Below are 13,189 nucleotides of genomic sequence, written 5' to 3'. Positions count from 1 at the left end.
AGTCACATCCAAGTGAACCTGCCCTGCCCTTTTAGTTTCCTCCTCCCCATCACAGGGATGTGCTGCCCAAAATTAGTCTGTTTTGTTATTTGAAAATCCCACCAGCAGGCTCTAGTCTTATAGATGTCTCCAGGACCAGGTTCGCTCACTCACTCTCTCCACTCAGACATAACAGAACTCTTATTTAAAATTCTCTTCACCAAGAAACTCCCCTCACTTATACTTGAATAAGTAAAAAATCTCTGAGCTACCTGCACCAATGGTTCTGGTGTGGTATGTTTTGACATGTGATATGAATCTGGCAGCAGGCCAGTTCAGATGGTGTTATACTTACACAACCCCTCCACACACACACAGGCATTTCTTACTTACTTTGCATGCTACTGTGTTAATTGTGCAGAGTCTATTTCTTACTTTGCAGGATTCCATGGAAACTTACAAAATGAAATGTAGGTTCTGGGATACAAGTTTCAGTTAACAAAGGTCTGTGCAAAGTGACCATTTCCTATATTTCTCTCCAAATACCCAGACAGACAGACATTTTCAGGATAATGAGAAAAAAATGGATATAAACTAAATATTAGATGATGATACAGAACTATCATTAATTTTCACAGATGAGCTTATTATATTGTGGTTATGTAGCAGAATATCCTTATTCTCAGAGGATGCATGTTGAAATATCTAGGGATGATATCACGGTGTTTCGACTTACTTTCAAATGATTTAGAAAAAAAATACAGGCTGGGTGAGGTGGCTCACGCCTGTAATCCCAGCACTTTGGGAGGCTGAGGAGGGCAGATCACCTGAGGTCAGGAGTTTGAGACCAGCCTGACCAATATGGTGAAACCCTGTCTCTACTAAAAATACAAAAATTAGCCAGGCATGGTGGCGTGCGCCTGTAGTCCCAGCTACTCAGGAGGGTGAGACAGGAGAATTGCTTGAACCCGGGAGGGAGAGGTTGCAGTGAGCCAAGATCACGTAATTGCACTCCAGCCTGGGTAACAGAACAAGACTCCATCTCAAAAAAAAAAAAAAAAAAAAAAAAAAAAACATACTTATAAAGTTATAAAGCAAGAAGGAAGATATTGAATGGTTCCTAAAACAAAGAAATGATAAATGTTTAAACGATGGATACGCTAATGATCCTGATCTGATACCTATACATGGTATGTACGGATGTACTGAAACATCACCACATATCCTATAAATATGTACAATTATTACATGTCATTTTTTTTAAATTACAAATTAGAGCTAAAAAAGGATATAAAGCAAATGATACAGACTTTTAACAGTTGAATCTAGGTGGATCGTATGTGGTTACTACATTATTCTTTCAGTTTTTCTGTGGGCTTGAAAAATTTGGAAGAGGTGATTGTCAAAAAAGGATTTATTAGGGAGTAGAGGAAAATAAGGAGACCAGTTTCTCATAGAGCAAAACAGTTTTTTTCTGCACAGAAAGCACAATAATTCACTACAATATTTACTATGTTCAATCTTAACCTTTTCCCACTCATGTACAATTTTCTCACAGATTTCTACCTTATCAGAGGTGATCAAAGATCGTGGTTCAAAGCTTGATGCACCAGAAATGTGGGCTAAAGCTGCAGCCAATGCATCCACTGCACCTTTCTCTTCTATCAGTCTCTGAGCTGATGGTCGGAAAAAATCAACAGCAGCATAAGAAACGGAAGCCAGAGACCTATGGTTTAAAAATAGTATTCTTGGTCAAGACATAGGGAAAAAATAAAAGATAAGAAGAAAAATGGGAAAAAGAAGGAGTAATTTTTTTTTTTTTTGAGATAGAGCCTTGCTCTGTCACCCAGTCTGGAGCGCACTGGCACGATCTTGGCTCACTGCAGCCTCAACCTCCCGGGCTCAAGCAATCCTCCCACCTCAGCCTTCCAAGTAGCTGGGACTACAGGTGCACGCGCCACCACTCCTGGCTAATCTTTGTATTTTTTGTAGAGACAAGGTTTCGCCATGTTGGCCAAGCTAGTCTCAAACTCCTAAGCTCAAGCAATCTGCCCACCTCAGCCTCCCGAAGTGCTGGAATTACAGGCGTGCACCACAGTGCCCAGCCACTATATATATATATATATATATATATATTTTTTTTTTTTTTTTTTTTGAGACAGAGTCTTGCTCTGTCGCCCAGGCTGGAATGCAGTGGTGCACTCTCGATTCCCTGCAAGCTCCGCCCCCCGGGTTCACACCATTCTCCTGCTTCAGCCTCCCAAGTAGCTGGGACTACAGGCGCCCACCACCACACCTGGCTAATTTTTTGTATTTTTTTAGTAGAGATAGGGTTTCACCGTGTTAGCCAGGATGGTCTCGATCTCCTGACCTCATGAGCTGCCCGCCTCGGCCTCCCAAAGTGCTGGAATTACAGGCATGAGCCACCGTTTTATATTTTAATATAACTAAATGTCTGCTGGTAAAACTGGTGGTAAAATTTTCTGCTATTTGAACTGGGAGAGCTTACAGATGAATAGCCTAATACAAAAGAAACAATTATTCAGCAAGTTCAGAAAGCATACCTGATGGCATCCATGCTTTTAGATTTAACTAAATCCATTGTAGAAGGAACACCTACACGTTTAAAAGTAATTCCCTGAAAATGAAAGAGTTACATTAAAGAAAAATGGAAGTCTTTACAATTAATTCCTAAATTAATATTTTAATAGTTCGTTGAATTTCTATTTCTTGCATTTAAAGATTTCATAGCCCTAGATTAAAAGATCAGTTTTATCTTTTTTGTTTTTGTTTTTGTTTTGACACAGAGTCTTGCTCTGTTGCCCAGGCTGGAGTGCAGTGGCGTGATCTTGGCTCACTGCAACCTCCACCTCCCGGGCTCAAGCAATTCTCCTGCCTCAGCCTCCATAGTAGCTGGGATTACAGGTGTCTACCACCATGCCCAGCTAATTTTGGTATTTTTAGTAGAGATGGGGTTTCACCATGTTGGGTAGGCTGGTCTCAAACTCCTGACCTCAAGTGATCTGCCCATCTCTGCCTCCCAAAGTGCCGGGATTACAGGCGTGAGTGACTGCACCCAGCCAAGATCTTTTTTTTCTCATAAATCATCAATTACAAATTTCAGAAAGAGAAAAATAATTTTTTGAATTGCCCCTTAGTTACAATCATGGAATTTCACTTGTAAAACAAGCCTGATTTGAAACAAAACAAAACAAAACAGATGTTTAAATCTATCAGCTTTTTTCCTTATTACACTATCTCATTTTACAAAGTATATGAAATTGCATATAAAAACACATATAAAAATAGGAAAAAATGTGAAATACCACAAAAAACCAGACCACAGAAAATTTACAGTTTCTTTAGAAACTGTCTATTGTACCATACTTAAAAGAATCTTAACTATTATACCCAGACAATCTTTTAGTCACCCATTTACAATGCTGGACTAAGAAGTACTGAAATCACAATGCACTTCTGATTTTAGTATGAAGAGAGAAATTCAAGGAAAAGATGAGAAAGTCAGCTCCACTGTCTTCACAATAAAAGCTGTATTAAAGTCTTGAAGCTAATATAAATTTAGATCTCCACAGGCTTCACATCCAAATGCAGCTTAAACTGAGAAAAGTTATGAAGACCTACTTGTAAGAATAAATATAAGAAGAGCTCTCTTTTAAGGCACCATTTAGACAATAAGCCTGAAATAATTTAACTCTACTTACTGCTTTTTGTTCCACATATCTTAGTTGACCTCTTTCTCTTGGTTGATAAAAACATATACAAATCCCTGTCCGTCCAGCTCTACCTGTGCGTCCAGAGCGATGGATATAGGACTCAACATCCTAAAGATTATAAAAGGTAATACTTTTTAAAAATCTAGCAAGTTCCAGTCATTCTGGAATCCAAATAATAATGTTAATAATAATATATTTATTTCAATCCTGTTGCCCTTTTCAACATTCCAAACAATTTATATGTGTGGATTTTGGGGTAAAGGCAATATGATTTAAAACCTTTTAATCCACCTCATCCCAGGTTTCTTTATGGCAACTTTTTGTAATTCTCTGCCTGATTTTGTTGCTCCATGCTTCAAATACAAACAATAGAGTTAATCATCTGCAAAAGTATCAGAATCTGATAAATTTAATAGCACACTAACAAAAAATGGCTAAGAGCAAGAAGAGATGACATATTTTTCACATCCCAAGCAATATGTTGTAAATTAAATGGGAATTTATAAAATTGCTCTTATTTTTCCCAAATCAAATCCCATTTCCTACCTGAGGAGGAGAACTTTGAATCACCAGGTCAACTTCAGGAATGTCCAAACCACGGGCAGCCACATTGGTTGCCACCAAAACTTTAAAACTACCTTCTCTGAAGCCTTTTAGTGTAATTTCTCTTTGTGACTGTGCAATGTCCCCATGTAAACACTGGGCATTCTATTTGAGAAAGGGGGAGAAAATTAAGTGTACAGCTCATACTTGCAACTGATAGCACAACAACATCTAGTCTGTGCTCCTTTTGCATGTTTTTAAATCTTACTTTGATGATTTTAACAATGCATGCTTACTGTAAAAAAAAAAAAAAAGTCAAACATGACAGAAAATATTTAACATAAAATGTAAAAGCTTCCCTAATACTAGTGACTTAGAAATAATTCACTGCTAAGAGTTTGGTAAATATTCTGTCAGATTTTTTTTTTTTTTAGACAGAGTTTCGCTCTTATTGCCCAGGCTGGAGTGCAATGGAGCGATCTTGGCTCACTGCAACCTCTACCTCCCAGGTTCAAGCGATTCTCCTACCTCAGCCTCCCGAGTAGCTGGGATTACAGGTGCCTGCCACTATGCCCAGCTAATTTTTGTATTTTTAGTAGAAACAGGGTTTCACCATGTTGATCAGGCTGGTCTTGAACTCGCTGACCTCAGGTGATCCGCCGGCCTCTGCCTCCCAAAGTGCTGGGATTACAGGCGTGAGCCACCACACCCGGCCACTTTTTTTTTTTTTAACACACACATACTCAAATAACACTAGCATATACTATGACTTTATGTATTTATTTATAACGTGGATATTACATAGGTAGGGTTTTGTAACCTACTTGATAAATTTAGTGTATCTTAGCTATCCACATCTATAGATAAAATGCTACTTAATTTTTTTAAACTGTATATAATTTATTCATATGGATGCACCAGCATCTATTTTAGCAATATCCTACTGATGAACTTTTGGGCTGTATTCACATTTTCACCTTTAGAAACAATGCTGCAATGGGCCGGGCGCGGTGGCTCACACCTGTAATCCCAGCACTCTGGGAGGCCGAGACAGGCAGATCACCTGAGGTCAGGAGTTTGAGACCAGCCTGGCCAACATGGTGAAACTCTGTCTCTACTAAAAAAACAAAAAATTAGCTAGGCGCAGTGACAGGCACCTGTAATTCCAGCTACTTGGGAGGCTGAGACAGGAGAATAGCTTGAACCCGGGAGGTGGAGGTTGCAGTGAGCTGAGTTCGAGACCAACATGGTGAGACCCCGTCTCTACTAAAAAAGTAGCCGGGTGTGGTGGTGGGCACCTGTAATCCTAGCTACTTGGAAGGCTGAGGCCAGAGAATCACTGGAAACCGGGAGGCAGAGGTTGCAGTGACCCGAGACTGTGCCACTGCACTCCAGCCTGGGCAACAGAGCAAAATTCCATCTCAAAAAAAAAATTGTGTGTGTGTGTGTGTGTGTGTGTGTGTGTGTGTGTGTGTGTATATATATATATATATATATTTTTTTTTTTTTTTAATGATCCGTCACCCACCCACCAGCCTGGGTGACAGAGCAAGACCCTGTTTCTGAAAAAGGAAATAAAGAGGTTATCAGTGGCCTAAGATGGTGGCAATGACCACCTATTTACTCCACAAATATATAATGACCTACAACATGTTGGGCACTAGGGATAAAAAGGTAAACAAAAATAAGACTGCTTCTGTCCTCATAGTCTTTATATCCTGGTCAGAAAGATGGACATTAATCAAATAATTAGGACCACAAATAAATTTAGACAATGAATGTAATGGATGATGCACGGGTCTAAGAGGCAATGAGGCTTTATAAGAGGACAATCTGACCTAGCTTGGGGCAAGAAAGGATTCCCTAAAAAGTGATGCTTTGGACTGAGATCTGAAGGATGAGTAGGAGTTGCTAGGCAAGGTAGACTACAAATTCAAGAGCTGACCAGCATGGTGGCTCATGCCTGTAATCCCAGCACTTTGGGAGGCCAAAGCGGGAGATGGCTGGAGCCCAGTAGTTCAATACCAGCCTGGGCTATGTAAGGATATTCCATCTCTATAAAAAATAAAAAGTTAGCCAGGTGTAGGGACACATATGTGTCGTCCCAGCTACTTGGGAGGCTGAGGTGGGAGGATCACTTTGGCCCAAGCAGTTGGGGCTCCAATAAGCCATTGTGCCACTGTACTCCAGGCTGGGGGACAGAGTGAGACCCTGTCTCCCCACCCCCAAAAAAAACAAAACCATGGCATGTATGGAGTGTGTGCACAAAATGAAAAAATGAGAGGGAAGTGTAAGATGAGGCTGGAAAGGTAAGTAGAGGCTACACCATAACTGAATTCAAGAACTATTAGTTGATGAAATTGGAAGGACATACTCAAGGGAGTACAAATGATGTATAAAGGAAAGAGATACATTATACATGATTCTCAGATGTTTAGCTTCTGCAACTGGTGTAAGAAATAAATGAAGGCTGAGCACGGTGGCTCACGCCTGTAATCCCAGCACTTTGGAAGGGCAAGGCGGGTGGATCACCTGAGGTCAGGAGTTTGAGACCAGCCTGGCCAACGTGGTGAAACCCCGTCTCTACTAAAAATACAAAAATTAGCCAGGCATGATGGCAGGCACCTGTAATCCCAGCTACTCAGGAGGCTGAGGTAGGAGAATCACTTGAACCCGGGAGGCAGAAGTTGCAGTGAGCTGGGATCACATCATCGTACTCCAGCTTGGGCGACAAGAGCGAAACTCCATCAAAAAAAAAAAGGAAAGGAAAGAAAGGAAGGAAGGAAGGAAGGGAAAGGAAAGGAAGGAAAAGGAAGGAAGGAAGGAAGGAAGGAAGGAAGAAAGGGACCAGGCTGGGCACAGTGGCTCACACCTGTAATCCCAGTACTTTGGGAAGCCAAAGTGGGCGGATCACTTGAGGTCAGGAGTTCCAGACCAGCCTGGCCAACATGGCAAAACCCCGTCTCCACTAAAAATACAAAAATTAGCCGGGTACGGTGTTGCACACCTGTAATCCCAGCTACTAGGGAGGCTGAGGCAGGAGAATCACTTGAACCCGGGGGCAGAGGACAGAGGTTTCAGTGAGTCGACATCGCACCACTGCACTCCAGCCTGGGCGACACAGTGAGACTCCATCTCAAAAAAAAAAAAAAAAAAAGAGGCCAGGCGCAGTGGCTCATGCCTGTAACCCCAGCACTTTGGGAGAGCAAGGTGGGCGGATCATGAGGTCAAGGGATTGAGACTATCCTGGCCAAAATGGTGAAACCTCGTCTCTACTAAAAATACAAAAATTAGCTGGGTGTGGTGGTGCACGCCTGTAGTCCCAGCTTCTCAGGAGGCTGAGGCAGCAGAATCACTTGAACCCAGGAGGCGGAGGTTGCAGTGAGCCGAGATCACAACATTGCACTCCAGCCTGGGCAACAAGAGTGAAACTCCATCTGGAAAGAAAAGAAAGAAAAGAAGGAAAGAAAGGAAGGAAGGAAGGAAGAAAGGGAAGAAAGGAAAGGAAGGAAAGAAAGAAAGGAAAGGAAGGGAAGAAGGAAAGAAGGAAGGAAGGAAGGAAAGAAAGAGAAAGAAAGAGAGAGAGAGAGAAAGAAAGGAAGGAAGGAAGGAAGGAAGGAAGGAAGGAAGGAAGGAAGGAAGGAAGGAAGGAAGGGACGGACCAGGCTGGGCATAGTGGCTCATACCTGTAATCCCAGTACTGTGGGAGACGGAGGTGGGTGGACCGCTTGAGGTCAGGAGTTCCAGACCAGCCTGGCCAACATGGCAAAACCCCCTCTCCACTAAAAATACAAAAATTAGCGAGGCGTGGTGGCACACGCCTGTAATACAAGCTTCGGGAGGCTGACGCAGGAGAATCGCTTGAACCCAGGAGGTGGTGGTTGCAGTGAGCAGAGATCGCACCACTGCACTCCAGCCTGGTGAAAGAGCAAGACTCCGTCTCAAAAAAAAAGAAAAGAAAAAAGAAATAAATGGAACACTTTAAACCATAGGAGATATAATCCAAAAATACTATGTAGTTGGCTGGATGGCCAAGGGTAAGGAATAAATTCAAGAATAATACATAAATTTCTGGTTTAAGCAGTGGTCTAGATGTATTATTTAGCCCTAGGGAATGCTGGAGACAGAGTGGGTATAGGAGTGTAGAAAGTTAATTAATTTAGGTTTAGGAACATAAAGGTTGGTGTGTCTGTGGCTAGTAGGTCTAGTATTCTTGAGGCAGATCCCAGTGAGAAAAAGATTTGGGTATCATTACCATATACTCAATGACTGGAGCCACAGGAGTGATTAGACCTATCTATACATATCTATACTTCTATATTCCTATACTAATTGACTCCTTGCTTCAAGAAAAGAAATGCACTATGCAAAATGCTTTAAATAAACAATTTTTAAAAAAATAATATAGAGATGAAGTCTCACTATGTTGCCCAGGCTGGTTTTAAACTCCTGAGCTCAAGTGATCCTCCTGCCTTGGCCTCCCAAAGTGCTGGGATTACAGATGTAAGCCATCGTGCCTGGCCCACCTAAATCTTAAAATGGTAAAAAAGAAAGTAATTTTTAATACCACCTTTTAAATTTTATTTATTTATTTTGGAGACAGGGTCTCACTCGGTCATCCAGGGTGGAGTGCAGTGGCATGATCATTGCTCACTGTAGCCTCGACCTCCTAGACTCAAGAAATGCTTCCCACCTCAGCCTCCTCAGTAGCTTGGACCACAGGTGTGTCCCACCACACCTAGGCAATTTTTTTATTTTTTGTAGAGACAGATTCTTGCTATGTTTCCACGCTGCTTTTGAATGCCTGGCCTCAAGAAATTTTCCTGTCTTGGCTTCCCAGGGAAATTCTTTTAATTTCAAAAACATCCTTTTATTATTCATTTATTTTAAAGAGATGGAATCTTGCTCTGTCGCCCAACCTACATTGCAATGGCAAAATCATAGCTCATTACAACCTCAAAATACTGGGCTAAGAGATCCTCCCACCTCAGTCTCCTGAGTAGCTAGAATTACAGGCATGAACCATGGCGGCCGGCTCAAAAGTATCCCTTTAAATAGGAAGCTTATACAATTTCCATAATACATTTTAAGATGTTTAATTCATGCATAAGACTCCCTTTAAAAATATATCTACTATATAAATGAAATGCCCACACTAGTCTCAAATTCCTGGGCTCAAGCAATCTTTCTGCCTTGGCCTCCCAAAGTGCTGGGCTAATAGGCATGGGCCACCATGCTTGGCAAATATATATTTTTTTAATTTACTTTTTCTTCACCAAAAGCAGATACTTGAAATACCACTTCTTAAAAGCAGGACAATATATGTACGTAAGTATGTGTGCATATGTACGTATGTACAAAATTATGCTAGTAAGTAGCATAACTGAGATTTAAACCCCAATCTGACTCCCAAGTCTGTGCTATTAATCACTATTCTTTTTTCCTCCATGAAAAATGTGTAGAGTAAGAATCAGATCTGTAAGGAATAACAATATTTAAAGTATAGACAAGAATACAAAAAGACCTCAGCAGAAACTGGGAAAGGTTAGCCAAAGAAGAAAATAAACCTGTGTGGTTATCATATAACCCAAGTTAAGAAAAATATTTCAAGAGAAGAAACATCTAATTTTTGAAAAAAAGTTATAAACAAATATACTATAAATAAGTTGGACAGTTTTTCATAGTGAATTTTTCAATTGCAACACAGGTTTTTTTCTCATGCCTGTAATCCCAGCACTTTGGGAGGCCGAGGTGGGAGGACTGCTTGAGGCTAAGAGTTCGAGACCAGCCTGGGTTAACACAAGGAGATCCTGTCTCTACAAAAAATAAAAAATTAGCCAGGTGTGGTGGCGCATGCCTGTAGTCCCAGCTGGTTGGGAGGCTGAGGTGGGAGAACCACTGGAGCCTGGGAGATTGAGGCTGCAGTGAGCCGTGATCACACCACTGCACTTCAGCCTGGGCGACGGAGTAAGACCCTCTCTCAAAAAAAAAAGAACACAGGGTTTTTTTTTACTTGATAATTTGTCCTAAGAGGAACATACTACATTCATGGTATCAGTGATGGTTTCCAGGTCTCCAACTTTTGAATAATTTTTTTTTCCAAAAGTGTGTGTGTGTGTGTGTGTGTGTGTGTGTGTGTATCTCTGTGTGAGACACAGAGACTGTTTAATGATTCATTCATTCATTCATTTAGAGAGTGGGTTCTTGCTGTGTTGCCTGGGGCTTAATCGATTCTCCCGCCCCAACCTCCTGAGTAGCTGGGATTACAGGTGCACCACCAAACCCAGCTGTTTAGAATTTAGAAGGCATTTGTTTCTGGGGGAAACCAAGTAAAACTTGACTTTTTACAAGTAAATTACAATTTAAAAATAAAAACAAAAAACTATTCAGATTCTGTAGTTAATCCATAAAATCCCATATAACTCATAATGAGATACTACTAGTACTTTCTATCTAAATAGCAAAGTCACCCAGCAGAATGGAGGATGGAGAATTCCATTCTCCAAATCACAGAAACAGATTACTGTCCACTGAAAGGGGAATTCTCCCCCAGCCTTTGTAGCAAGACAATTTCTTCAAGATTAAAAAACAGTTTCTGCAAGACAACCGCTACTGAATATTTTAAAGCAACGAAAAGAAAGGTAAATCAATTACCCTCTACCACTCTTTCACTATTTACCATCTATCTGTTTATAAAGGACTTTATTTATTTTATTTTATTTATTTTTTTTGAGACAGAGTTTCGCTCTGTCGCCCAGGCTGGAGTTCAGTGGCGCCATCTCGGTTCACTGCAACCTCTGCCTCCTGGGTTCACGCCATTCTCCTGCCTCAGCCTCCCGAGTAGCTGAGACTACAAGTGCCCACCATCACGCCCAGCTAATTTTTTGTATTTTTAGTAGAGACGGGGTTTCACCATGTTAGCAAGGATGGTCTCGATCGCCTGACCTTGTGATCCACCTGCCTTGGCCTCCCAAAGTGCTGGGATTACAGGCATGAGCCACAGCTCCTGGTGAACCTGTCTCTTAAAAAGATAAAGGCCAGGCGCAGTGGCTCATGCCTGTAATCCCAGCACTTTCGGAGGCCGAGGCGGGTGGATCACAAGGTCAGGAGATCAAGACCATCCTGGCTAACATGGTGAAACCCTGTCTCTACTAAAAAATACAACAAATTAGCCGGGCATGGTGGTGGGCTCCTGCAGTCCCAGCTACTCGGGAGGCTGAGGCAGAAGAACGGTGTGAACCCGGGAGGCGGAGCTCGCAGTGAGCCGAGATGGCGCCACTGCACTCCAGCCTGCGCAACAGTGAGACTCTGTCTCAAAAAGAAAAAAAAAAAAAAAAAAAGGAGACGGTCTCACTTTGTCACCCAGGCTGGAATGCAGTGTCATGTTCATAGCTCACTGCAACCTCTAACTCCTGGGCTCAGGCAATCCTCTTGCCTCAGCCTCCCAAGTAGACAGGAATATAGGAACATGCCACCACAACTGGCTAATTTTTTTTTTTTTTTTTTTTTGGAGACAGAGTCTTGCTCTGTTGCCCAGGATGGAGTGCAATGGCGCGATCTCGGCTCACTGCAACCTCTGCCTCCCTGGCTCAAGTGATTCTCGTGCCTCGGCCTCCCACGCAGCTGGGACTACAGGTGTGCACCACCACACCTGGCTAATTTTTTGTATTTTAGTGGAGACCGGGTTTCACCATGTTGCACAGGGTGGTCTCGAACTTCTGAGCTCAGGCAATCTGCCTACCTCGGCCTCCCAAAATGCTAGGATTACAGGCGTGAGCCATTGCAGCTGGCCCTGGCTAATTTTTAACTTTTTATAGAGACAGTGTCTCATTATGCTGCCCAGGCTGGTCTCAAACTCCTGACCTCAAATGATCCTCCCACATCAGCCTCCCAAAGTGCTAGAATTACAGGCATGCCTGGCCTATATTGGACATTTAAACATCAAAGCTAATGCTACACAATTAGTTAAAATGACACTGGGGAAGACAGTGACTTTGAGTCTCTAGTTCCCACATAACACACATCAACTAGGATAACAAAACTAAAAATCCACAGATGACACATGTAACAAATAACTGACAAAATGGTCTCATGATTTCTAAAACATAAGCAGAGGCTGGGCGCGGTGGCTCATGCCTGTAATCCCCGCACTTTGGGAGGCCGAGGCCGGTGGATCATCTGAGATCGAGAGTTCGAGACCAGCCTGACAAATATGAAGAAACCCTGTCTCTACTAAAAATAAAAAAAAAAAATTAGTTGGGCATGGTGGCGCATGCCTGCCATCCCAGCTACTTGGGAGACTCAGGCAGGAGAATCACTTGAACCCGGGAGGCAGAGGTTGTGGTGAGCCAAGATCGCACCATTGCACTCCAATCTGGGCAACAAGAGCAGAACTCCTTCTCAAAAAAAAAAAAAAAAAAAAAAAAAAACATGAGCAGGGAAGGATAATTCTTGTATCTACGTGGGGGAATTTGCTAGTCCTAAGAACAGGTGATTCAGGGACCCAGTCTTTCAGGTCTGACATCTTGAAAGCATAATGAAAAGCTACCTGGAAGGCATATTCTCAAATTGTTGACAACAGCAGCTGAACCTGGGAGGATTTTTATATACTTGAGGGTGATTGTGAGGAGCCAGAGTTAAGGTCTGCAGGGATTGGAGCAAGCTGGGCCCTATAAAAACTTTCTAAATTAACAGCCAATGCTCACTTTCCAGGACAAAGCCCCATACTGAGGAGAAACTGCGGACAGAGGATCTAAACTAAGGATGCCAAGAATAACAGGATCAAAGAAAAAAAAAGATACAGAGAAAAATGAGGAAAGACACAGCTAGAACTAGAAAGTAGACCTTTTTTTTTTAACAGCTTTACTCAGATATAATTTACAAACTATATTTTTAAGCACTAACAAAAATAACAAAAGCAGCAGCTCTAGAGC

General features: G+C 41.9%; 1 protein-coding gene across 6 annotated transcripts in view; it reads right to left on the bottom strand.

Moving 5' to 3' along the window:
* The window catches only part of DDX50 (DExD-box helicase 50), a 44,956-nt gene that overhangs the window by 8,364 nt on the left and 23,403 nt on the right, over nt 1–13,189 (bottom strand). For all 6 annotated transcript variants that reach the window (XM_507824.8, XM_009458591.5, XM_009458593.5 and 3 more), the window contains 4 exons: nt 4,260–4,421; nt 3,702–3,821; nt 2,544–2,617; nt 1,546–1,705 (listed from right to left, as the gene is read on the bottom strand). In XM_507824.8, coding sequence (XP_507824.2) covers nt 1,546–1,705; nt 2,544–2,617; nt 3,702–3,821; nt 4,260–4,421 — 516 coding nt within the window. The remainder of the gene's footprint in view (nt 1–1,545; nt 1,706–2,543; nt 2,618–3,701; nt 3,822–4,259; nt 4,422–13,189) is intronic.

The sequence above is a fragment of the Pan troglodytes genome, chromosome 8 (genome assembly GCF_028858775.2).
Source record: "Pan troglodytes isolate AG18354 chromosome 8, NHGRI_mPanTro3-v2.0_pri, whole genome shotgun sequence".
In the NCBI taxonomy this organism is placed as follows: domain Eukaryota; kingdom Metazoa; phylum Chordata; class Mammalia; order Primates; family Hominidae; genus Pan; species Pan troglodytes.
Note: the sequence above shows the minus strand (reverse complement) of the source record. Positions and strands in the feature narration are given on the sequence as shown.